The sequence below is a fragment of the Pseudonaja textilis genome, chromosome 6 (assembly GCF_049901715.1).
Source record: "Pseudonaja textilis isolate UNSWEBS1 chromosome 6, rPseTex1.2, whole genome shotgun sequence".
NCBI lineage: Eukaryota > Metazoa > Chordata > Lepidosauria > Squamata > Elapidae > Pseudonaja > Pseudonaja textilis.
In genome coordinates this window covers 44,492,155-44,520,009 of record NC_141995.1, presented here as the reverse complement: position 1 = coordinate 44,520,009, position 27,855 = coordinate 44,492,155, and the positions used below count along the sequence as shown (strand labels likewise).

At 38.5% G+C, this 27,855-nt stretch overlaps 1 protein-coding gene across 11 annotated transcripts; it reads left to right on the top strand.

The window, feature by feature from the left end:
- Positions 1-677: 677 nt before the first annotated feature.
- LOC113435730 (tripartite motif-containing protein 59-like) lies at positions 678-27,567 on the top strand. 11 transcript variants are annotated; one of them, XM_087936446.1, is made up of 9 exons: positions 678-1,965; positions 3,772-3,858; positions 6,479-6,712; positions 8,685-8,707; positions 15,606-15,751; positions 15,970-16,043; positions 16,127-16,225; positions 21,020-21,127; positions 27,332-27,567. In XM_087936446.1, the coding sequence occupies exons 1-9, from the start codon at positions 1,399-1,401 to the stop codon at positions 27,338-27,340; spliced, it is 1,347 nt and encodes a 448-aa protein (XP_087792572.1). In that variant the 5' UTR covers positions 678-1,398; the 3' UTR covers positions 27,341-27,567. The 11 variants fall into 11 exon arrangements, with proteins under 11 accessions (XP_087792572.1, XP_026555509.1, XP_087792574.1 ...); XM_026699724.2 differs by having other exon boundaries at positions 15,955-16,043; XM_087936448.1 differs by lacking the exon at positions 16,127-16,225.
- The last annotated feature ends 288 nt before the right edge of the window (positions 27,568-27,855 follow it).

Below are 27,855 nucleotides of genomic sequence, written 5' to 3'. Positions count from 1 at the left end.
GGTGGTCCCTGAGGTCCAGAAGGTTGGCGAGCCCTGTTGTAGATAATGCTTCCACTCCAACTGGCTTGTGCATGCTAATGTGGGCACCTTCTTTTCCAGTCATTCCAGTCATTTCTTCTTGGGCTGTAGGTGTGCCCACCCTTTCAAAAAGAACTTTCCCCCATATAGTTTCACCTTGTTTATTTTTCAAGGTATTTCTTAAGCCTTACTTAAATTCCTGAATACACTGTTTTGTCAAGCAAGGCACCAAAGTGTAATTGAATAATTCAAGAATTTAACCTGGTCTCAGCACGTAGTAACTTTTTTTTTTATCCCTGCTTGTCCTACAGAATATTCCATGCAAATGAATGACACAGTGCATTTTACTTATTCTGACACCACTTTACATACTCCATGAGCTATTTTTGAGTGCTGTAGCTGGTAAGCAAGCATTTTCTTATAATGCTTACAAATTCCAGATATTAAAAAGGTTGTGTAAATTTTTGAAGAAATGTTTCCCCTTCTAACGTGAAGAAAAAAACTATAGAATATCCACCTGTCTTCTGTAAGACTAGTAAATCTCTGTTCAAAAAGTAGCCCATCTGACAGGCCACTGATTGAAAGAATGAAGAACAAGTCCTTTTGAAATTAATCAACTAAAATAGGCACTGACATCTCTTCTTGTAATGCCTCTTTATTATATATCTGTAATATTTCAATTTAGGTTGAGAGGCATATATTGACGTTTTTTAAAAGGTGACTTTTATTTCCAGTAAATTAAAATTAAACTTATTTCGTATTCAAGTGGTAGCATATCACCAAGCCCCACATAAAATACTTTGAAACAGCAATCCTATATTTATCAGCCAATTTCATAGGGCTTATTTCTGAAAGGACACGGACAGGATTGTACAGCATTCCATCTATTTTACTTCATGAGGAACGCAGTTTTTTGAGCCTCAAAATATAATCGACCCGTTTTCATAGGCGGTACGAAAAACAGAGACCGCTTCAAACTACCCATTTGTTCTCCAGGACGAACTATTTATTTCTGATTCATTTCTGCCTTCCGTTCGGGAAAAACAGGATATCCTGCAAATTCATTGGTGGGGAAGACTGCCAATCTGAATTAATGGTCCGTTGGAATGATATGAAGAGGCGGGGAGAAAGGACTTTGAACCGCTAACGGTTTCATTTTCTTCTTAATTGGCTCTTTACCGGGGTAAGGAGGCGGGACGTGGTCTGAGAATGGTAGTTCTCAGTAATGACAGATAAGAGGAAAGCGGAGCGTTTGTTAATTGGCGGAAGCGGGAATAGAGAGTAAGGGGGAAAGTCCTCCTTTCTCGGAAAGACTGTTTAGATAAACACCAAACATCCACCTCGACCCTCATTTGGTGGGATCCTGCAACGCGTGTGCAGATGGAGGCCAGCCTGACGTGTGCGGTGTGCCTGTCGCTCTTCGAGGACCCAGTCACGCTGCCGGCCTGCTCTCACAACTTCTGCCGCCATTGCGTCGTCGAGTGTCTCAGTCAAGCTGCGAGCGTCGCGTTGCCCTCCTCTTCCTCCGCATCGGGGCCCTCTCCTCGAAGCCGCGACTCGCTGCAAGAGACCCCGGGCCGCCCGTCCCGGGACGGAGGCTCGATTATTCTGTCATGCCCGCTGTGCCGCAAGCTCTGCTCGCTTCCTTCCGACCGCGGGGCCTCTGCGTTACCTGTCAACACTACGCTAGCCGAGGTGGTGAAACTGTTCAGGGCTGCCAACCCGGCGATGAAGCCTAGCCTGGAAGCGATAGCGGAGGTGGACTCGTCGGTTGTGGTCCCTCAACTGGCTGCCCTGGGCGGGATCTGCAAGAAACACCCGGGGCGACCTCTGCAGCTCTACTGCCGGATGTGTCGCTCTGGAGGCTGCGGGCAGTGCGTGTCAGAAGACCACCGTGGCGTCTTCCATTCAGTCAACCTCATCGACACGGTGTACCAAGAGGAAAAAGTACGCGCTTATCTATAGAGGGAAGGGAAGGGAGCGATCCTGGAAAAAGGGGCGCCGGCCTCCCAAGAGAGACCAACATACACGCAGTGGTAGGAGTGTAGAATACTTTCCAGAAGGCCTCTCTTAAGACCCAGCCCATTTGAAGAGCATCAGATATACAGGGAAGACTGATAAAAGAGAATAGAGTGCTCTGTGATCCTAGGACACACTCCACACATGAATCAATAAAATCTGTTGAGAAGTAGACGATGAAACTTTTACAAAAACAAATCCAATACCATAAGAAAATGTTCTAGAATAAGAATTTAGGGTTTTGTAGCAAGTTTGTTAGGACTGCAGGTTTCCTCGACTTAGAACCATTTGTTTAGCAACTGTTCAAGGTTACAATGGCACTGAAATAAATGACTTATCAGTCGATCCTTCCGCTTAACCACATGATCAAATTAGGACACTGGCAACAAGCATGTATTTATGATGGTTTGCAGTATCCTGTGGTGGTGTGATCAACCCTTTCTGCTGACTTCCAAAAAATCGGGAGAGGAAGCCAGATTCACTACTGCAATGATTTGCTTAACAACAATGGCAAAAAGATCATAAAATGAGGCACAATTCATTTAACTGCCTTAGCAGCAGAAATTTCGGTCCCAATTGTGGTTGTAATCTGTTCACAATTTAATTTAGAATATAAATGTGTACATAATTTATATACATGACATATATAAAATATATACAATAAAATGCTTGTGCAAGTATAGCAGTAACTTAATTTGAGATAATCCAGCGTATTCAATCATAATAGTTAAATTTTATACGAAGATAGGAATACCTAAAAGATATGGACCAGCAGATCTTAAGGATGGATGGATGGATAGATAGATAACAATGAGGGAGCGATAGGTCCATATAAGAATATTACCTTTCAGATAAATTGTTTAGTTGCTCCTAGAACTGTTTGAAGTTTCTCACTGCTGATGAATTACTGATGTGGAATGGAAAAGCAAAAACTAAGGAGCAAACTATCAAACTGGGAAGTGAAAATTTAAACAAAATTCTCCACGTATATAATTTACTAATGTAAATACTAAAGGATTTTGTTTGATTGCCATCTTGTCCATTGTTTTTGTTATTTGTTATTTAGCCCATCTTTCTATTTATTACTATACTAAATATGATTTGCAGCACAAAAAATGCATAGTGTAAGAAAAACACTGGTTTGGTGAAGGCACCAGAGACCATGCATGGGAGACCATGAGTTCTAGCCCTGCCTTAGGCTTGAAGCTAGCCGCATAATCTTGAGCAAATTACTTTCTGTTAGCCCTAGCAATCGAGCAGTGGCAAACCACATTTGAAAATATTTCCAAGAAAGCTTCATTAACTTACTAACTGAAAGGCACTAAATAAATAATCAAAAGAAAATTGGGGTTAATATAAATAGCGAGTTCATTAATTTGCACTTTCCCCTTTTCCTTTAACTTATTAGTTCTTATTTACTTTTACCAAACCTGTTGGTCTCTGGACTTTAAGTCTGATTGAGGACCTTAATTAAAAATGTAACTTGTAAGCCAAATTCTAAGAAATAACAGTAAAATTAGGATAGACTCCTATTTCTGAATATATTTTTGGAAATCTAAACCAGGCTGAATCTATATTAGCTAAACAACATAATACTAACATTAAAACTGAAAAACATTTTTGCGGATATTTTTAGTAAAAGCACAAAAATGTTTGAAGTAATTAGAAGTGATGTTTAAACAAAGTATTGTGCATCTCAAATTGGTTTAACTTTTTAAACTACCTTTTCTACAGCTAGCCTTCTTTAGTAACCTGAAGAAAATAAGAGAATTACAACTGAAAATGATGAATGAAATATCAGTATCTCCAAAGGATGAAAAGGTAAACTAAATAAGTTAAGAAAAAATATTTCACCAAATAGATTGTTTGTACATATATACAGTGAAAATGCTAACTTTCCTCAATTCTTTCCTAAGCATATCTTACCATTGGTATAATGATATACAGATAGTCCTCAGTTTACAACAATTCATTTGATGACCTTTCAAAGTTACAATATCACTGAAAAAAGTGACATGACCATTTTTCACATAACGATCACAGCATCCTCATGGTCATGTGATCAAAATTCAGATGCTTGGTAACTGACTCATATTTATGATGGTTGTGTCCAGGGATCATGTGATCACTTTTGTGACCTGACAAAGTCAGTGGTGAAGCCAGATTCAGTTAACAACCATGTTACTAATTTGCCAACTGCAGTGATTCACTTAACAATTGCGACAAGAAAAGTCATAAAATGGGGCAAAACTCGCTTAACAAATGTTTCAGTTAGTAACATGAATTCTAGGCTCAATTATGGTTAGAGTTAGGGTTGAGGACTACCTGTATATTATATTTTACAAAAAATAAATTAGATTTTCTTATCCAAAGTATTTGCAACCTAAAAACCCATTTGTATATTCCATATCCATTTAAAAAGGATTAGATCAGGCATAAATACAGATAGATGCATTATTTAATTGTAGCTGAATATTGTTTGAGAACAAAGGAAAAGATGTGGTGGCCATTAGATAACTCAGCATGAAGCTTCAGTGAATGATAAGGGGGAAATGATACATTCCACTACAAATGGAAAGATAAAAGGGGCTGACTGGTGAGTTTTGAGAGTAAAGATAAGAAATGTATATGAGATTACAATTGCATTAGAAGCCATTTCATGAAATTAAAGAGGAACAGCATATCCAGAACAGAAAGAATTCTTTTAGTGGTGAAGCTGGTAGACAGGATCAAAGCAAAGGAGGACTAGATAAAAGAAAGCTGTGTAGTCAAAGCAAAGATTACTTGGGCCTGTAGCAGCATTTTTGGATGTTTTGTAAAAAGTAATAGTAGATTTAGACACAGACTGAACATGGGTCATCGTGCATAGAAGAACATACTGTTGGAACTTGCAGGTAAGATAGATAGGAGCCTGATAGATGGGGTATTGAATGCAAACATTAATTTATCATGGCAAAATCTTAATTGTTCCTTTCTCATTCTTGAAAAAGCTCTAATCCTATCCAGTTTCTCTAGAGCTCTGATGGCATTTAAAAATGTTCACTTGTAGCTCAAGAGAAGCATTATTTTACCAATTAATGTTAAGACAATGGAAAAATAGAGAAGGCTATTATTATATACCCATTTTCTTATTTTTAATGCAGAAAGAAAAGGAATACTATGTCATATTTGTCATCTGTTCACTTTTGCCAAAGTGGTGGTTTTATTTCTATTGTTCTGAAGTCTTTGATGAAGCTTCAAGAAAAACTGATACTATCCTCGTTCTTAATTTTATTTACAGAGAAAGCAGTAACGTATCCAAAAACAACTAGCTGCAAAAATATTTAAAATATTAAAGTAACTTGAATAACTTGAAGTACGTTATTGATTCATCTCTTTTCTTCATTTCCATCTTCATTTTGATCTGTGTATTATATACATTGATACTGATAAACTTTTTGGTCCTTTGTTTCTGTTGGAATTGAAAACAGTCAGATTTTCTGAATACATGTTAAAAATATATATATTTAAAAAATATGGCATGGATTGAGAGGTTTTCTGTAAAATGAAAGAAAATTTGTTTCCCATATTAGTTTTTTTCTACTATAGCCAATAATAATCTAATACTGAAACATAACATTAAATAAATGGTCGTAATTATTATATTCTTGGAGTTCTTTTTTTTTTTCAGGTATGCAAACACTTTGGTTGGGATTAAAATTCCAGGAAAAGTAACCCAAACTAACTTTTCCTATATGTGAATTGAAATAACTGGAAAAACCCCTATCAGTTATCCTATTTATTGGTAATTTTGAAAGTTGGGCAGAGTAATGTTTGAAGAAACTGAAATGGATGCAAAAACATAGTAACTCTAAGCATTTAATTTTGGTAATAGTGGCAACCTAGTGACAGAATAAAGTAGGAAATCTGGGGGCTGCTTTCAGTTTCAAAAACCTCTGAAGTATCTGAAATGTTCCAACTTTTGGCAGATTTTGTATATATTAGGTAGAGGTGAGTGCTGAGAGCCTTGCATAGAATTAAAGCACATGATTTATCCTTTAAAAATATGGCATAACCCTTATGAATAGTGAGGGTAGAGTAGGGGATAATGTACAAATTAAAACATCTTAAATATCTGCAAATGTATGTTACCTCACTACAGTGATAGTAGATTAGTTTGTCTCTTGTGACCCTCTTCTAGATTGGTTTCAAAAATATATTGCAATCCCAAAGTCAAAAGAGATTGCCTACTTCAGACATGCAGACTTAATATTTTTGGCTTTTTTAAAAAAGTCAGTTGCCAGAAGTCAGCACTGACTTAAAAACATCATGTGCGCACAAGTGCGCATGTAAACACACACACAAAATTTTAGTGCTTTGAACTGCTTTCTAGTATTTTGACTTCTGCATGGATAGGAGCATTTCAGTGCTCAAAAGTTTTTCTTTGTCACTGCTACTATAGGCCCTAATGCAGAATGAAGAGGAATTGATTAAAACTGAATTTGAAAAACTCTGTAATGCTTTGGAAGCCAGAAAGAAGGAATTGCTTAAAAACCTTGAAAGCCAGAAGAAAAGAAAGGAGAAAGAGCATCTTATATGGAAGAATATGAAAGAAGCTCATCAAAAAACAATTGAAAATATTCTAATTGACTGTGAAAATCTTTTAGATGAATGTGATCCACAGCATTTCTTAGAGGTAAACACATTTAGTTTTGGCTTTGCTATAAAGTGAATTGTTGTCCATATTGTTTAAAACAGTAATTAATATATTTTAAATATAATTTTGGATGTGTGCTAAACAATAGCTACAGTATTTTATATTTTCTACTTGGGTGTACATTGGGGCAGTCCCAGTAAAAGTATCTTTTATTGTCTGCATGCATGCTCAGACAATTTTAGTAGATTATCTAAACGGTTGAGCCCTAATAAGTTTTCAAGACACCAACTCAGTGTTTAGATAGTGGATTCAGATGTGCACAGCTAAATAAGCAGTCTGAGAGAAATGGGGGCATTCAGATGGATGTACATGATTTCTAGTGCAAGATGTACTGATATTGATTATTCATCTTGAAACATTTCCTTTCAAGATATCCAAACAAACCAGTAGTGGGATTCAAATTTTTTTACTACCGATTCTGTGGGTGTAGTTTGGTGGGCATGCCGTAACTTGGATATGGCTTGGTGGGCGTGGCAGGGGAAGGATGCTGTAAAATCTCCATTCCCAACCCACTCCAGAGGAAAGATACTGTAAAATGTCCATTTCCTCCCCATTCCTGAGGGAAAGTTACTGCAAAATCCCATTCCCTTCCCACCCCACTAACCTGCTTTCCAGCTCCGTTCTCCTTTGCAGGGCAACAAAAGAAGACCCAGCCTATCAGCTGGGACTTGGGAGGCAGAGAATAGATGGGGGCGGGGCCAGTCAGAGACGGTAATTGCCGGTTCTCTGAGCTACTCAAAATTTCTGCAACCAGTTCTTCAGAACTGGTCAGAACCTGCTGAATACCACCTTACCTGGAAAATCAACACAGCCCAGGTGGCCAGAAAGGCCCAACAGAGACTCCATTTCCTTAGGGTCTTTTACCGGTCCACAATAGAAAACGTCCTCTCATATTGCATTACGGTGTGGTATGCTGGCTTGACAGCTGCTGATTACAGCCACTGACATTATAGAGAGTGGTGAGCACAGCATAAAACATCATGGGCTGTTCCCTGATACCACTAGATGACATCGCTAGGGCCTGCTGCCTTAGAAGAGTGAGGAAAATTCTCAGGGACGACTCACACCCCGGTCAGCACTTCTTCACTTTCCTACCATTAGGTAGATATAGAAGCATCACCAGCTGTACCAACAGACTGAAAAACAGTTCCTACCTGTGGGCTGTCAGACAGAAAATAACTTTAATTATTGACGTAGTATGATATTAACGTAGTATGATAAGACTTGTGGGGGGCGGCACGTTGTGCAACAAGGTCACATTGTGTAATAAGATTGGGACTGGGTTGGGGACTTCTGTCCTCACTGTGAGTGGTGTTGGAGGGAGGTACACGAAGGGAGGCTCAACCAATCTCATTGTACATATGTACTCTGACAGTAAAGGTTAATTACCTCTGAAATGGACTGATTTTAATAAAATTGGTGTAGAAAACAATGCATAAAATATTAGACTTCTCAAACAATAAAATATACGTAATAAACAAAGCAAGACTAAATATCAAAATGTTAATTCCAAATAAATCTTAATGGAAAGAAATGAGATAAACTGAAAAGCAACATAAAATGACGCAGAATGGAAATACTTTTCCATGATTTAAAAGGTCCTAATTTTTTAGCCCTGCATAAAATGTACAACATAGTTTCTATTAGTTGGAGGAGTGATTGGACATTGAATACTCAGGCATGCAAACTTACATGACCGAATACAGACTTTTGGATGGTAGAGCTAGAAACAAAATATTTGAGGATTTCATTGAATAGATGCCCAAAATGATCTTAATGCCTTCATTTCAAACAGTATATCAGATGTTCAATTTTTTTCTTGCTTTTACGTGTTAAAATAATCAATATAGATTATTGGTTAATTATCTAATTTCTGAAAAATATTGTGATAATATGGTGGGTTGTCATATATAATTGAAAGAACTTAATTTTAATTTTACTTAATTCACAGGTTGCGTGCAATTTGAACCAAAGGTAAGAAGTTAAAATTGATTTAGCATTATGAACATTAGGTAATTGTAAAATCTTGGAAATATTTTATATGTGAAAGGTACTTTATGCATAAAGCTAACTGTATGTAATTATATTCAATAGAAGAAAATGATTTTGTGGTTTAAAAAAAACACCAGATATTTTACTATTTGATTTTCCGTATCAGATTTTTATGAGCTGATTTGTGTAAAAATTTCTGACTATATTAAGTCAAACATCTTGGGGAAAAATATATATCAACATGTGAGACAGTGCGCCATTTAAAGTGGCCACAATGCACTGTTTCAGAGTTGCCACACACAGCAAGGGGAGGGGGATGCATGGGACCACAGATGGTGTCAGGTGATGGGACTCATGCTGGGAGAGGAGCCAGGAAGGCAAGCCAGCTGTAGTCGGTTCAGAAGCAATCCAGGCCTGAAAAATACTTGTTGGAACCAGCCAGTGACCAACTGGGCTTGAAGGGTGCTTGCTGGAGCCAGGTCAAAAAAGTACTTGCTGGAGCCAGCCGGGAGCAACCAGGAACAGGAGGGTGGAACATGCTGAGCCCGTATAGCCAGCTGGCTAGTAGAAGCCAGTAATGCTGGCTAGAAACACTTTTACTTGCATTGTTCACCACATACCAAGCTGAGACTCCAGTAAAGAGACCTGTTCTGCTCACAGCAATGTGGCCTCTTCTTCTGATGGCTTGGTTTGGAGCATTATGCTTATCAACTTCAGATAGAACAATGATGAGTTCAATATTAGAACTTACTCAGGGCTGGGATTCTACCGGTTCGAACCGTTTCTATAGAACTGGTTGTTATGGTTCCCGGTAGTTTGAAGAACCGGTAAATTGGGCCTCTGGTTGGCCCTGCCCTTCTCCACCCACTTCTCTGCTACCTGCCCAGTCAGTCCCTATCGTGCATGTGCAACATTGTGTGTATGCGTGACATCCCTGCAGCCTGCGTGCCAAGCCAGCCATTGCTGCCTGCCTTTTGCTGCAGTCCTGCCTGATCTGATTGGGTGAGTGCAAGACCCGGTCATCTTTCCCACCACCACCACTTGCCTTTTGTTTTGCCCCTTCCCTCCCACCACTTGGAAGGCCAAGCCCTCCCCCGATCTCCCCCCCATTGTCCCCGGGCCTTGCTGTGCCTCCACTTGCCGACACGGGGCCTCCCGTTGCTGATCCGGGGCTTGCCATGCCTCGCCAATCCAGGGCCTCCCCGTGCTGACCTGGGGCCTCCCGTCACCTACCCTCAACGATCCGGGGCCTCCCATTGCTGACCCGGAGCCTTTGCCAGGCCTCAGGGTGATGCGGCGATGGTGGCAACTGGAGCATGCCACAGCTGTTTGCTGTCTTTGCTGTGCTGGGGCTGAGAGGGGTGGCGGACGTGCTCCCCCATAGCCGCCAGGAACTCATTGGGGCTGCTTAATTTCAGTAACTGCCAAATCCACCCAGCGCCGCCTCCAGATGAAGGGAGCAGCCCTGGGGGTTCCCCCCTCCTTTTTGGAGTGCCACCGCCGACTCCGCCACCCAGGAGAAGCAAGTAGCGGAGGTTATCTGAAAGGGGGGGAGAACTCCCAGGGTTGTTCACTTTCTTCTTCTCCTGTCGCTCGTGTGTGTGTGTGTGAGAGAGAGAGAGAGAGAGAAAGAGAGAGAGAGAGAGATGAAGGAAGGAAAGGAAGGAAGGAAAGGCAAGAAAGAGGAAGGGAGAGGAAGGGAGAGAAAGAAAGAGCAAGAAAGAAAGAAAAAGGGAGAGAAAGGAAGTGAAAGGAAGAAAGAGGGGATGGAAGGAAGGGACAGAAAGAAAAAGAGAGGAAGAGAGGGATGGAGGTGAGAGAAAGAGAGAGAGAGAAAGGGGGGCAGAGAGAGAAGAGAGGTGAGAAAGAGAAAGAGAGAGGGGGAAGAAAGAGGGAAAGAGAATCCCACCCGTAAATACTTCTGCCCTGATTGTTTTTAATTTAAAAAGTTAAAATGTTGTGGTGCAAGTCATCAGCCCGTAGCATCATCCATAAGGAAAACCTTTGGATACTATTTCAGTCACATAAGTGTTTGTAGGAAAAACAAAATAAAATGTATAGCTGCAATTCAGAACTTTCTTTAGAAATGTTTCTGTTTTGTCTAATGAAACAAAAAGGGGATGGAAGAAAGTTAATGATAGGCAAATCGGACAATTTGGTACAATGCTAGCAGTTTGGATTCTGTAGATATTTTGTGACTCTCACCCACCTAGCCATTGTAGTACAAATTGTAGTGTCAGAACATATTGTGCAGTTGCATAGGTCACAGGGTTTGTGTCATGATGTTTTAATTCTTGTTTCATCACTTGCCTCATCCCCTAGTGGCTTATGTTTATCCCTGCCATTTTATGAGAATATTTATGACATGTTCCATAGCTTTGCCAGCTCTGACATAGATAAATATATATTATTTTTGGAGTAAGGATAGGATAAATTAAATGTAAATTTAGAAAGAACTCCATTTAATATGTAAGAGTTTATTTCTGAAGGTAATGTTAGCCTATAAGAATGATATTACAAGGTACCCTGACTTGAAAAACACTATAGTGATTTTAGCATACTCTTAAAAATATAAGTACTGGCTTATATGACTACAGAAAAAAATCTAGGAGTGATGAAGAATTCATATTGTATATTATAATAAATAACATGTTTGATCTTTTAGAGTAGTGATAATCAACCTGTGATAACTCTACATGTTACTCCTAATGTCCCTCACCAGTAGTCTGGTGTCCTGGTATCCTGGGAATTACAGTTTAGCAACATATGAATGCCACAGGATTCTAATTCCTCTTATATTATTTTATGGTGGTGTTTTATTCAAACTACTAGATTAAAATGGTCATATAAGAATTGGAGAAACAAAAGTATGCTTTTCTTTTACAGGCTGAGTTGTTACAGAGGTCAATATCCTATTCCTGGAACTCTTTGCTAAGTGCAACATTCCGAGCATTCCTAAAGCTACTCTTTAGATGTTCGGCTCTGCTTTTAAGCAGAGAGGAACCTTGCTCAGGACTGAAGCAGTGCAGACTCAGCTAGCCAATGGCAGGAACACAGATCTCTAAGTGAATCTGTGATTCTGTGAGCAACTCAATCTGCCTGCCTGCTTTGCCTGATTTGGGGTAAAAGTTGCTCTTTTTTATAAAAAAAAATCAATACTTATATCAATATTTATAATATTTACATACAAGCCATGCCCAGCCAGTCACATGACCACCAAGCCACACCCACAAATTAGGCCACACCCATAGAACCAGTTAGTGGTCCCTGGGATCTAAAATTATGAGTTTGGTGGTCCCTGAGGTCCAAAAGGTTGGCGACACCGGACTAGATGACCTACAAGGTCTCTTCCAACTCTGTTATTCTGTCTGTCTTTCATCCCCACATATGCAATGTATAATATGGTGCATTTACATAATAGCCACAATTATTTTATTCTTTCCAAAACAGCAGATGGCATTGTCTCATTACTGTGGAGTGTAAATGCTCTTCTCTGGGAGCTGATAGTTAAAGGTGTCAAGCATATGTTTTGCTGAAACAAAGTGTTATTACAAGTTCACTTGCAGTGTACAGCCAGATATTGAACTGATCATTTCTCATATTTGAATTCATGAATGTGTTTTAATTATTAAGGTGACCAACTGTCTTCCTTTAGGGAGGACAGCCCTTCTTTTGTAAGTTCTGTCCTCTCTCAAAAAGTGTCCTCATACATGTCCTCCTTTTTGATATTTGAAGACTAATCTGTAAATCTCCATATTTGATCGGTGCCGATCTGATCCGTTGTGTGTGATGTGACGTATTTGTATTTGACATGACAACTCATCAAGGCTCGGTACAGTGCAGCGAGACGCAATTATGAGACTCATGCGTGCCACACAGAATTGTTTTGAGAGAGTGTGCCGTGTGCAAGAGTGCACCACATGCAAAAGTGCATCGTGCACAAGTAGTTTAGTTTTTTTCTTCAATTTGTGTCCTCCTTTTCATTGTAAAAAAGTTGGTCACCTTATAATTATGTGTCACATTTGTCTATTCAGTTGTTAAAAACACAGTGAAATTGATGATTAATATAATAGTTAACCAATACAAAAAATTGTTTTTCTCTTGTGAGATTAGACTTAAATGCTTTTGCTTTTTTTCAACTGAAGCACTAAATAGAAAATTTATTATTTATTTATTTATTGCCCAGCCCTCCCCGTAGCTCCTTGTAGCTGCCTGCGCCTCACCTTGCCCTCCTCGTAGCTCGTTGTAGCTGCCCAGGCCTTGCCCTGCCCTCCCCAGGCCTTGGAAACTGGCAAAAAAACTGGCTAAGCAACTGGCGATTAAGCGAGGACCTGGTCATTAAGCGAGGACCACTTACATTTGGTTTGCCAGTCACATGGCCATCTGGCCATGCCCACCCCAGTCACATGACCACCAAGCCACACCCATAAATTAGGCCACATCCACAGAACCGGTTGTTAAGAAATTTGAATCCCACCCCTGAACTTAATGTTTTGAGGCAAGTAAAAGTGTAATCTTAAGTATATCTTCATAGACAAATATTAAGATATATTGAATAAGATTTTTATTCTGAAAAAAGTCAAATAACAAGATTCTCTAACTGGTCAAATTCTGAGTATGATTTATGTTCTTGTCAAGAAATCTACTTTCTTATGTGAAATGTTAATATTAGCTACATAATTAATAAATATAGTCATTAATCAGGTAGACAAATCCGTGTTCACAATGTAAAAAATAAGTCATTTTATGATTGTTTTTGTTGATCACAACCAACTTTACTGCTTACCTTCTTTTAATAATTTCTCATTTTTTAGTTTTATGGGTTTTGTTTTTCCTAATCCTTGAGCTATTTGTAAATTCCAGGATTTTTAAAATTAGTTTTCTACCAGTGTTTTTTCTTTTTGTATTATTATTTTTATTGTGCAATTTCTATTATATATAAAATTTCCATATCTACAATGGCAATGTACTGTCTGGATACAATTTCTTTTAAATACAAATAACAAACCTTATGCAATTAATTATAATTATAACCATTATTCACTCAATCTATTCACCATAATCTTTACTTGTCCTTATTAAACAGTTTCCATTATTTAATTAAACATTCTGTTTGATTTTATCATATAATTAATATCAGACCTTGTGAATATCACATTTATCACCATTATCCTCCAAATCTAATAATCATATTTCCTTATCCTATTTTTTCAACATTCATTATTTAATTATATGTTTACATCATTTTTATTTACATATCCTCATAGTTTTTAATTTTGTAACTTCTGCTTCTATTTTCTAATCATTGATAAAATAGTTCTCAAGTTAAAAGATATTTTGTGTCCTCCTTATCCTTAATCTCCAAGTTAATCTATCCATTTCAGCACAATCTAATATTTTCTTTATTACATTTTCCTCTGTAGGTATATTTTCATTTTTCCAATTTTGTGCATACCCAATTCTCGCTGCTGTTATCACATATAAAATTAAATGTGTGTTTTGTTTTGTTATATTTTTCTGGTAAAATACCCAACAAAACATTTGTTGTTTTGTCATTCCTTCTAGCCACTGTTTTATTTTTGCCCAATATTTTTTTTTTGCCCTTGGGCAAGTCCACCACATACGATAATAAGAACCCTCTATCTGTTTACATTTCCAACATTTGGGGGATACATTTTGAAACATCTCTGGTGGCAAATGCCATTGCTGGTGGCAAATGCCATAAAACATTTTGTACAAATTTTCTTTATAAACTGGTGACATCGTCAATTTATAATTCCTTAATTCTATGGCGTACCCAAAATTTTTAGACCATACTATCATTGTTTGTTTTACCTGTTCTTCTGCAATGTGTAGTTTTCTTTTTTTTCTTTTATTTCTGAAACTTGTCTGATCTTTCTGGTCAAAACTTCCAAAGTCACTATAAATAATAAGGGGAACAGAGGGCATCCTTGTCTTGTGCCTTTGCTAATGTTAACATCCTCTGTCATATCTCCATTTACTGTCACTTGCAGTTAGAATATATTGCCTTAATCATGTTTATAATTTTTTCGCCAAAGTCCATACATTTTAGTTGAGGTATCATGAATTGCCAATTCAAATTATCAAAGGCTTTTTGTGCATCTGAGAAGATCAGCACCAACTATTTTTCAAAGTGTACTTCATAACATTCTAATGTATTCAAAATAATTCTCATATTTTTAATTTGTCTTTTAGGTAGAAAGCCATTCTGATCTGGATAGATAAATTCATTCAGAAGCCTTTTAATCTCTCTGCTCTTATTGAGACATATACAATGTAACCTTGGGTCACAACCATAATCAGTTCCAGGACTTTGGTCGCAACCCGATTTGCTTGCGAACAGAAGTGGGACTGACTGTGCATGTGCCTACAATTCTGCACATGCGCGGAAGGAGAAATCGCTGCAGCTGTATTTGATCGGCATCCAATGATCTGTTCGCGACCAGAAGCAACAATTTTCTCAAAATGTTGGTCGTCACCCGATTTTGTTGCGAACAGAAGCGTTCGTGACCCGAGGTTCCACTGTATTTTGTTGTCTATATTTAATAATGATATCGGTCTATAGCTTTTTATCTGTCTGAATCTTTTTTTAGTATTAAAGTAATATTTGCTTCTGACCAAGTTTTGGGGAGGTTGGCCAACCTACAAGTATTTTTTTCTGATAATTCCATAAAAATCAACTTTCACTTACAGTTATTTTATTTCACTTAGATTAGTTGTGTTTGGCACAAATAAGTTTCATTATTTAAATATTTTATTTGTATAGTATTCTACGTTTATAGATGTTTTTTATATACTTCTCAATTTTTTTAAAAAACAAGAGGAAATCGCATATAATTGTATTTTTGTTCTTGTACAGAATGAAGACTCAACTTGAGCTGATTCAGATGGCATCTGGTCATGAAGATCAGCCAGAATGCAAACAAATACAGCTAGATATCACATCTATAATAAAGGATATTTCAGCCTTGACTCTCACTGAAGTTAGTTTGGATATGCCAAAAGGTAGGATTATACAGCTATTGAAATGATTCATACTTATTTTTAAAGCTTTTCTTTACATAAATAGGGAACTTTTTCCTGTTTTTCCTGTTTCATTTGCTCCACCAATTGTAAACATGGGAATTATGGCTAAAACTATTTCTGTGTATTTAATATAGTCATCAGTATATAAGACCAACTTTCTTTTTTACCTTTCATCTTAAAAGCTGATATTCCTTCAGGAAATAGTGAACCTTCTACATCTGCAAGTCCTGAAGACAAATGGGAAGATAAAATTGAACAAGATAAGTTCCACGTAAGTTACTGCATGTAATAGATGGTAATAGATATTTCAGTTGGTCTATCAAAACAGTTTTTAATTTAAATATCTTTTTTTAGCCAGTACCAGGAAAAGATGTTTTGGAAAGTGGTAAGAATATTCCAACTCAGTATATGTCAGTGTCAGCAACTGCTAAATTTCAAAACATGAGTCATGAGGTAAGATTACATGTTTAGTCTTAATGCCTTTGTAATTCAAATGTAAGCTGGGTGGCATGGATACTTGAAGGGCTCCTGATATCTGGCTGGATATTATCCTTTTTAACCCAATTTCAGTGACCTCACAAATAGAGACATTCAATAAAATATTCATATCCTTTCTCTTTTCATCTTGAAGCACATTTGTTTATTTGTGTCAGAAGCATCACAATTAAAATAAGGCATATTATACAACATAACATTTAAAATATAAAATAAAAGATTAAAATATGTACAGATTAAACAAATCTTCCCCAGAAACTAGCAATATTATTTGTGTTCAGTTGTGCTGCCATGAGGTCCTCAAGTGTACACTGATCAGGACAAAAAGGGCATGTATACATAAGTTTTATTCCCTGCATGTCACCACAGCTAGCTAGATCTTATCTAGAGGGTGGGGGTGGGGGGGGTTACATGTAGGAAAGGATTTTAATTTCACTTATTACAGCAATAGTAATAGCACTTTGACTTATATACTGCATCACAGTGGATTTACAGTCCTCTCTAAGCGGTTTACAGAGTCAGCGTAATGCCCCCAACAAATTGGGTCCACATTTGACCCACCTTGGAAGGACGGAAGGCTGAGCCTGGAGAGATTCGAACTGCCAAATTGCAGTCAGCCAGCAGTCAGCAGAAGTAGCCTGCAGTCCTGCATTCTAAACACTGCACCACCGAGACTCTTACTACTATTTACAATTATCCCTTAACTGCTGTTGATTTTGTAGGGTGAGTTGCTTCCTTAAACTATATCAGAATTGCCAGTTGTGGCTTCAAAATAGGAACCTTTCCTTGAAGGATTGGATTGCTGACCTGCAAGGGGAGCAAAAAGATGTTTTTGGCCACATCTGGAGTCTTGCGAGCCAACCTTTCCTGGAGCCAGATGTTAAATTAAAGGCTGCAAAGGATAAGCTCCTACAGAGCTCTGGAGCCTTTTATTTGGCCCTTTCATGACAATCTTCTGAGACCCCCATGTAGAAGACTTTTTGTGCTTGACAAAGGCCACCAAGTTGTGCTGTTGCAGGGCAGGAGGAACTAAATATACCTATTTATTGCCCTTTTTACTTTCCTTCCCTTTTTAATTTTTTAATTTTTGGTATATTTTTATTGAGTTTCTTTTGTTACACTGTAAAACATCATGGTATCAACAGCGTTCTTGACATCTATACAGGTTTTTGGTTTAAATATCATAATTATATTACATTTGTCTAATATTAAATAATAGCTTTAACTATGATTATTCTTATATCTTTAGTTTACAAAATTTTGTTTTACTTTCTTAAGGATTATTTCAGTTAGGCTTTTTGTCTCACCTTAGTTCTGTTTGTTAACCATTTATACCAATTGTTCCAAATTGAAAAGAATTCAGAGTCCTCTTTTTCTTTCAGTTTCATTGTTAGCATGTTAATCTCAGCACTTTCCGTTACTTTATGTATTATTAGTTCTTCGTTAGGAGTATTTGGGGTTTTCCATACTTGCGCAAAGGCTATTCTGGCGGCTGTTATAATGTGTAATAATAAGTATTTTACTTCTTTCGGTTATCTATCTTTGATGATTCCTAAGAGGAAGGTTTCCGGTCTGAGCTCAATCTGATACCCAGTGATCTCTTGTAACCAATTTTTGATTTGGATCCAGTAAGTCCTGGTCTTGGGGCATAACCACCACATGTGATAAAATGTACTGTCAACTTTTTTACATTTCCAACATTGGGTATTTTAGAGGGTAGTTTTAAGGCATCCAGTAATAATTCTGCTTGCTTTATTGAGAGCAACATCTACTTTCCAAGTGTGTGCTGATTTATACCAAGTAACAAAGAACTAGAGGTATTGTCTTAAGGAGCCTCGGTAGGTAGAGCTCATTAATCCTGAGGATGTTGTTTCATCCACTGACCTTCAGTTTAGTATTGGTACAGTGCTGCTTATATGTTAGGGCCCTATCTTGAGTGACTCCTAAATATATAGCGCTGTAGCAATTTTCCAGTAACTTTCCACTCCATATAGTAAGCAGCTTTCTAGCAGCCTACTTATTTCCAAGATGGAAGGCACATACCTGAGGTTTTGCTGGATTTGGTCTTAACTGGTTACCACAATGGTATTGATCCAGTTTTACCGGGCCTTCAGTTAAACAGTACAGCCATTGCCTGATCATTAGCATATAATTGTTAGTACCTTGAGGGAGCAGCTGATCATTTGTATAAATATTAAAAATAATTGGAACCAATACACTACCCTATGGTAAGCTGTTTCTTTGGAAGCCTTTCCCCCTGGAACTCCACAAAAAGTATACAGTTATCAAGCAGATTCCTGATGATATTGGTATTTAAAATCTTTAGTCATGCCTTTCTGCTTCCGTCTCCTAAGATCCTAAGTATCATATGTGGCTGTGAGATCTATGAATGAAGTTCCTGTTACATTGCCCTTTTGGAATCCATCTGTGATATATTGGGTTAAATTCAGGATCTGTATGATGCAGCTTTTTTCAGGCAAAATCCACCCTTCTGTGGTATGAGAAAGTATTCTACAGCTACAGTGAGGTGATTTTTGTATAATTCTTTCAAAGATTTTGTAGGTATGACACTCAGGTTATGTTAATTTTATTGAAAAAACATATTAAAATATTTATCCTTGACTTTCTTATTGCTGGCAAGATAAGAATGTCAGGCTCCCAGGGCTGACAAAAATACTTAACGATGCATAGTTTTAAAATATTCAACGTGCTTCTCATATATTGTCTGTTAAACCAAACATGTGATAAATCAGTATTTTTATCCATCCTGAACAATGGTTTGCTGAGACTTACATTTTCTTAATCAACTTTTTAGTAAACCATCTTTCCAGAATGGTAGTTGAGTATAACCTCTGATTTCCAACCCAATTTCAATTACTGAAATATTATAAGAAAAATCACTATAAAATGAAGGATTCATTTGCAGACTCCCCCTTGATGGATGTGGATGGATTTGAGGGAAAGAAATAAAATGTTCATAGTTTTTAGCCTAAAAAAAAAGAGAGAGAGATAAATGGGACTGTAGTTAAGGTTATTGGCATTTTTACCTAATTGTAAAACTGCTACAACTGTAACCTTTTTCCAGACACTAGGAAACTTATATTGTTTGAAGCACTCAATTAAACATTTCTAGCAGACATTGCTTTCAGCCTCAATTGCTTTATCTGTTCAACAAGGATGTCATACAAACCAGCAGCTTTCAGTGGCCTACTCTTCCTTAGAGCCTCTCAGTTCTTCTATAATAAAGGGGGGCGATGAGTTAGTCATTTCATCTTCTTCATTTCTATGGATCTTAATCTTCTGTTTTGGTTGCCTTTGATCTGGGTTATCATCTTAAGAAGCTGACTGGCTGTTAGGTCTGCAGTCATGTTGGCATAATTTGTAGAGCAAGTTGCATCATTATTCAGGTGGCTCAAACAATCTCCAAACTTTCTGGCTATTTATGTGTATGTCCAGTTCCTCTATTGTTTTAATCCAGCTTCAGCTGTAGAAGTAATTAACTGTTGGCCTGCATTCACTGTGCCCTCTGCATCAACTTCAAAAAGAGCAAGATACTTCTGTGGTTTGTTCTTTGTTTCCACTGTAAGGCTTCGATATCATTGGTTTTACAACCCTGTAGGACTGATATCAGGGAACATTTTTAATGGCCTCCACAAATTAGTTTAATAGCAATAGCACTTAGATTTATATACCGCTTCACAGTGCTTTACAGCCCTCTGTAAGTGGTTTACAGAGTCAGCATATTGCCTCAAACAATCTGGGTCCTCATTTTACTGACCTTGGAAGGATGGAAGGCTGCCTCAGTCTTGAGCTGGTGAGACTTGAACTGCTGAAATGCTGGCAGTTGGTTGTCAGCAGAATTAGCCTTCAATACTGCATTCTAACCATTGTGCCACCACGGCTGTTTAGTTTAGCTTGCTTTAGGTATTAATTGAGTAAAAGCACTGTCCAACAGTCTCTGAAATTTAGGTCAGTCAGCTTTTTTAAAGTTAAAGTTATACTTACTTCTAAAGGGGATTCTGTGAGGTCGAACTGCAGCGGTAACCTGACACATAATCGGCTGGTGCTGAGTATTTGGAATAGGTGGGCAAACTACTTTAACACATTGCTGCATTATACTATCACTCACAAATATCAAATCTGGGTTATATCTTCTGCGCCACTGTTAAATGAAGCTAGTAATTTGTTGTCATGTAAAAGAGTGAAGTTATTCAAATCCACCCAGTGTATTACAGCCTCCCTATTTCTATCGTCTTTTATATGAAGTATGTATGCTGCCCATATTACTTGGATCACATTTTGAAAAAAGAAAAATTATGGTTCACCCTATTATAATAATACAACCTTATTCTTTGCACATTGTGCTATTTCTGAGTATTTATTTAGTAATGTCTAACTAAATTTAAGTACTGTAATGTGTAACTTAGTAATATAAAGAATCCTTCAAGTCAATTTTGACTCCTGTTGACTAGGTGGGTACTCCGTGTAGTTTTGGGGGGCAATAACACAAAATTGGTTTGGCATTGTTATCTTCCAGAATATTTTTTTCAACTTGGGGTATAACCTACAGTAGAGATTTGGGATTTCCTGGTTTATTAACAATGTTCAGCATTGTTCAGCTTTTTTAAGATCACCCAAAGTTGATTGAGTCAGGTCACTGCTACATTTTAGATAAATCTGAAATGCTGGTAGAAAATAATTATAATCATTTTGGGAAATTTGCAATAAGTATGGTATCCTCTTCTATTTTAGGAGCTGCGTTTTATACATTACATGAAACGTGAAGTACATTCAGATGAATTACATGCAGAGAATTTACATGAAAGAAATACATTGCCAAAATTTGGGTTTTCAAAAAAGGTAATTTCAGGAAATGGCTTGTTTTGCCTAGGTGTTGAAGCACATAATCCGAAGAAACAAAATACGCAAATACTACAACGACAAATTGCCAATAAATGTAGTTTATCTAATTCCTTTGGATTTGCATTCAAAACACAAATCTCAAACTTCAATTTTTGTGGCTCAAATAGTAGTTTGAATGTGTTAGATCCAAAAGACACTCAAAATGACACCAAGAAAACTAACCTGTTGGAAAATACCAATAGATGTCAGACAGAAAAATATTTGCCAACTCCTGTAGAAACCTATCCTTCTAAAACCCTGTTCTCGTTTACTGCATGCCCAAATGTATCTCAGACAGTCATACAACCAAAAAAGACTTTAAAGCCAGTCTCAACAGAAGTTATGGAGCATTTTTCAAATTTTGGTGCCAATTTGAAAGAGTCATCTACTTCATCTTTCCCAAAACAAAAGTTAGTGTTGTCCAATTCTTTTCTGGAAAATCCTAAAAGCAAAGTTTGCAACCTGAGAAATATAAATGAGCAAATCTCTTCATCCTTCCCTACAAAAATTGCCGCTACTACTAGCACAGCCATTAATTTTAATCCAAATGTTGTTCCTGGAAAACATTTTTCCTCAGATTTATCTTCTGAAAGTAATTGTTTTGAGATATCTAAACAGAACATTTCAAAGCAGTCACCAATATCTAGAAGTTTCTTTTCAAATAATTGTACTTGGACAGGGAATACTCCATGTGTCAAAGAAGCTTCCAGAAATAATTATGAGGCTTTGATTTCTCCAACAGTGCCTTTCAATAAAACTCAATATGCTTATAATAAATCAGAAGTTAACTCCAAAGCTACAACTGCATTTGAAAAAAAACCTGTTTCACCCTCCCAAAATGGACCTCTGTATCAAAACCAAAAAGCAGTATGTCATTCGTTATTTTGCATGGGAACATGTCTAAACTCTCAAAATGATAGTATTCTTGTTTCTCAGCAAAATTTAGTCTGTGATTCATATGCAAGCAGTACTTCAGTTTCCACTGATCATAATGAAATTAATGTTTTAGAAAGTCATCCATTAGCTGTCCAAGAATATAGATCTCCTTCAATACTTAATGAAACAAATTGCACAGCAAATTCAGATCCTGATGTTGAAGACATAAATCAAGTGTCCACTGCTAGTGATTAAAGCACGCTATCAGAATATTTTTCTGTTTCTGAAGATATAACGACCCAGCTGGAAACTGAGAATGTGTAAACAGAATGAAGCAGAATAAAATATAAAAATAGTTATTAATTTTCCTTCAGAGGAAAATGATCAAATTAAATTTCTTTCATGATGTTTTAATAGAATCAGATACAATATTTTGAAGCATAGTGACAGCATTTTTTTATTTTTTCACATTACATGTTTATTAGCATTCTCATTTAGAATAATTATATGGGCAAATAGTTAACAAGAATTTTTATAAAACTTATATAAAACACTAGATCTGGTTTTGAATATTAATTCATCTTCAAAAAAATCAATTATTTATAAAGACTGTTTTTAATCTTTCTATTTCTTGTGAGTTGGTTTTACTCAGTCATTTTTTGTTTTTAGAGTTTGTGGCATAATGTTACTTTCATTGTTATTAAAGTCCAAGGTAAATCAACATTAAACCTCATGTCTATTTCCAATACAGAAAGTCATGTTTCATAGTAATGGATTGAACTTTCAAAGCCACTTATAAAAGCATTTATGTTTGTTTCCCATTCCAAGGCTTAGAAAGCCATTGTCTCTAAAGCTGGAATATATAAGTTTAATGTAAAACAATATAACACTTTCATTTTTATTTTGTATCTGTTTCTACCATAGAAAGATTTTCCTTTAATAATTACTTAGTAATTCTATATTTAATAATTATGGACTTAGATATTTCATTTATATGCAAATATAGCTTCCTAATATAATATGGAAACTTTTGTTAATAGAATTCTGCTAAAACCTGTTGGAATTAATAATCTATCTACTTTGGACAGCTGCAGAAATAATATATCCAGAACATGAAATATAATTCAATTAATTTAGAAGATTAAGGTACTAAAATAAATTGCTTTATATACAGTATCTCATAATGTATTCCCTATGTCATGTTGACCACATTAATATCATATGGAAAAAGTACTTAATATTACAAAATAAATTCTAAAACTTGAATATCACTAGTATATCCTATAATTTTTTAAAAATGCATTTCTTTCAGGAACAACAGTACCCTTTTATCAAGGCATTAATTGTAAATAATAAGATTGCAAATTCTGTTTTTTCACATGTGTGTCCCTTCTTGTGCACAACCCAGAAGCTTTTGTGATTCTTTGCAGCAAAAATTACCGACCTCTAGCTTTGCTCTACTTTTCAGATGTGCCACCACTGCCGCGTTCTAGGTGCCAGCCCCGCAGGTCCACCCCATTGAGCCCGCTGCACTGGAGGGACCTGCCCAAGCAAATCCAAGTGAAGCAGTGCACCAAATCAATGGGGTGAGCCTGAGAGAGGGAAAGAGAGAGAGAGAAAAGAGAGAGAAAGAGAGAAGGAAGAAAAGAAAGAGAAAAGGGAAAGAAAGAAAAGGGGACAAAGAAAGGGGGATGGAAGGAAGGGATAGAAAGAAAAAGAAATAAAGAAGGAGGGAGGAGAAAGATAATGAGATATCTATTCTAGTCCAATCACCTGCTCCAGCAGGGTTAGAAGGGAGAGTGCCTGTGTGTGTGTGTGTGTGTTCTCCTTTTAATTTACCAGTACATTTTGGTTTTACCTTCTTCAGAATTGGCACTGTAATACATTGGGGAAAAGTAATTTTTTAGGATGGAGATCTGGTCCAATGGATCCTGTTTAAAGCCTCAACAAAATGTGAGAGCTTCCCGATAGTCTTGACTATGTTTCGTCCACAAGACCTTTAATAGAAGCCAAAGATGTTTCAATGTGGAAAAGGGCCTCAGTCTAAACTAGGCCTCATTTCAATCTGATGCATCAAGTCTGTCTCTCTCTCTCTCTCCCTGTCTCTCCCCCCCCCCCTCTCTCTACCCCAAACTGGCTTTGCTCTATTTTCCCGATGTGCCTGCTGGGCCAGTGCTTCGAACATGGATGGATGGATGGATAGATAGAGAGACAGAAAGAGACAGGTAGATAGGTGGATGGATAAGGTAGGTAGATAGATATATTGGTAGCTAGCGAGGTAGGTGGGTAATTAAGTAGGCAGGCAAGCAGGCAGGAAGACAGACAGTCCTTTTGGATGGATGGATGGATTGGTAGATAGGTAGATAGATATTGGTAGATAGATAGATAGATATTGGTAGGTAGGTAGAAAGACAAGCAGGCAGGTACTAGGAAGGCAGGTAGAGAGACAGACAGCATGTGACAGCAGCGGCACTTTGGGAAAGTAAAGCAAAGCCGCCGCCACTCCATTCGAGGCGCCTGCTCCGAAGCACTGCAACAGTCAGTGGGGTGAGCCTGCAGTGCCAGCGCCTCGAACGCCCCCCGTCACCTTTTAGCGCCCCTCTGCCGGCCCCCTTGGGGGCACTAAGAGGCAGCAGGGGGGCGTTCGAGGCGCCGGCACCGCAGGCTCACCCCATTGACTGTTGCACCGGAGCAATGCAAGCGGCTCAATGGGGTGAGCCTGCAGAGCCGGCGCATTGAACGCAGTCATGGCACGTTGTGAAAGTAGAGCAAAGCTGCCTGCCCTGGGCTTCCTCAACCCTGCCCTGCTCCAGGAAGGAAGGAACAGCACCGCCCTCTATGACATGAGTGCACCAGGAGGGTGGGCAGCTTGGGAGGCTGATACCTGGCAGGAGGGGCACCCTGTGAACTTGCTATCAGGCATGGCAACTACAAAGAGAGGTGGGCTTGGCTGAGCGGGATCCTGGATATTGGGCAGGTGGTCAAAGCCCCCCTTCCTCTGCCTCCCCCAGGTCAGGGGTCTGCAACCTTAAACACTCCAAAAGCCATTTGGACCTGTTTCCCACAGAAAACACCGGGAGCCCCAAGAGATGGGTGGGCATGGCAACTCAATGTCACTCCCACTGAGTCACATGACCCCCCAGGTTTTGTGATTTTGTGTTTTCTATGTGGAACAGGTTGCTCTCTCTCTCTCTCTCTGCTCCCTCTCCCATCTCTATCTCCCTCTTTCTCCCTCTCCTTTCCTCCTTATCTCTTTCTTTCTCTCTGCCTCTCCCTCTCCTTCTCTTTCTTTCCTCTAACTCTCTCTCTCTATGCCTCTCTTCCTCCCTCCTTCTCCCCCACTCCCTCCCTTCCCAACTCTCACACCCAGGGAATAACTGTAAGGAAATTTGGCCACATTCTTGCTGTCTCTGGAAAGATACAAAAATAAACCTTGCATTCCAAAAGGAGTGACAGTCAGGCTGTTACCTCACAGTGCTACGAGGTTGCTGCCTTAGATTGCTGCTGAATCCTTGCAAGACTGGGCAAACACAGAGAGAGGGGAGCAGACAGAGCTGAATTGAGCCGAATCTCTCTCCCTCCCTTTGTATCTCTCGCTCTCTCTGGCTCCCTGTCTGTATCTCTTCTCACTCTTGGAAAGCCCTGCATGCTCTCCTTGGGGCTCTTCGTTGTCCCCTTTTCTTTCTTCTTTTTGGAAATCTGGGCTGGCTGAAGAATGAGGGGAGGAAGAGGGGGAGGAGGGAAGCCTCCAACACGGCTTCTGCTTGTTCCTCAGCTAGCCTGGATTTCCAAAAGGAAGGAAGAAAAAAGGATAGCAAAGGGCCCCAAGTAGAGCAGTCAGGGCTTTCTGAGAGTGTGAGAAGCTTCTTTTCTTCTTGGCGAGTTTTTGGAAATCCAGGTTGGCGGAAGAATGAGCGAAAGCCGCGACGGAGGCTTCCTTCCTCTCCCCCTCCTTCTCCTCTTGTGTGCACCCTCCAGGCCCCACCACAGCTGGGTCTTGCAGCATCTGTGCAGCACACTCAAATTTAGTGCACTTTACTCCATCCTCTCCTCCTCCTCCTGGAGCCCATTACAATGTGGAACATCAGCTCCAAGCTGACCCGGCCAGTGTCCCGGGCTGGAGAAAAGTCACAAATCTCTCCCAGCGGCTGAGGTGAATACAGCACCAACAAGAGCCGGAAAAACAAACAAGTAGAGGGGCGCTTCGCTCCTACCCTAGAATACAGAATGAGACTCCATCTGCCTCCATTGCCCTTCTCTTAGGGCAGGCAAAGAGTGAGGGGGAGGGGAGGGCAAGGGGCAGAGCCAGCCAGTGGTGGGATCATCTGACAGGGGAGCCGCAGGAGAAGGTCCAAAGGCCCATGTGCGGCACATTGCTGATCCTTACCCTAGGTGATCCACGGATGCCATTGACGGTTGCACCGGAGCGGTGCATCGGAGCTGCCGCCTTCGAGGCGCCGGCTCCGGAGCGGTGCAACAGTCAATGGGTTGACCCTGCAGGACCGACGCCTCAAACGCCCCCCTGCCGCCTCTTAGTACCCCCTTGCCGGCCCCCTTGCCTCTTAGCGCCCCACTAAGGCATCCCACTGCCCCGCAGGGGGCGGTACTGCCCATTTTGGGAACCACTGTTCTGGAGTAATCTGCATGTCATAAGAAACAATAGGTAGTAATAATGGATAGAGCAGGATGATGCTTAATAAAGCTGACATCCTTATGTGCCCATATTTTTGTTTGTTGTTTGCTATAGCACCAAACTGACATTGGTTGATCTTTAAAAAAAAGTAACATAGTTTGGATCTGTTTGGTATTAAGATGGAAGACAGCCAAAATATTCCAGAGCTGTATACTGGGAAGGAAAAACATTTATTTTCATATAAGTGCTAAGAGAAGGAAAAACGTATATGTCCATGTTGTCAAAAGGAGTCAAACTTGACTTGAAGGTCTAAAAGTCCTTTGAGACTGTATTTTTTTCTTTGATGTGCTACAATAATTAAGCAAGTATTTTAAGGAATAATGTTCTAGCCTGTTATGCAATTGAACCCAGCATTTTCCACAGTGATGTTTTTTTCAGATATTTTTGCACTGTATAATATTTAGTAAATTTAGTCTTTCACATTGTTCTCTAAAATTGAAAGTCAAAAACATATTTTTAAAACTCAGTTGATTCCACAGGATTTAGTAATCCAGTGTACTATGGTAACTTTAAAACTAGAGCGTGCCAAAAATGGGAAGAGGGTCAAAACAGATTATCCAAAAATCAATTACTAAGCTTATTCCTTCCTATAGATTCATTGAAGTACAGTGCAGCACGATTTTGTACTTGGAAAAGAAGCACTTGGACAAAAGACAGAAGCTTTTTTATTTTCAAAGCATTTCACAGTTGACATCCAGAAGAACAAAGCAAGCAGAATGAAAAAGCAACCAAAATGGGTCGGTGTGTGAAAGAGGGAACTTCGCTGTTGGTCCTCCTCAAACAACAAGACGGGCAGCACCTGAATGAAATAATAAAATGTACAGATACAGTTGGCTAGATCTTATATTCCTTTCTGTCACAATACTCTTATACAAAGATGTACAGTTTATTTTTAAGCTACCTTTTAGTTCCTTCAACAGTTAATTAGGTTTACAAAAACAACAGTTATAATTAAAAATCAGTAAATAAGCACTGAGAGATTATCAAAACCTCACATTTACTATACTGTTCCAAACAAAAAATTTAGACATCCCAATGCCCCCCAAATCAACCCAAGTTTTTAAGTGCCTTTCTAAAAAGCCAAAAGGTTTGGGGTAACCATTCATTGAGGGGAAGG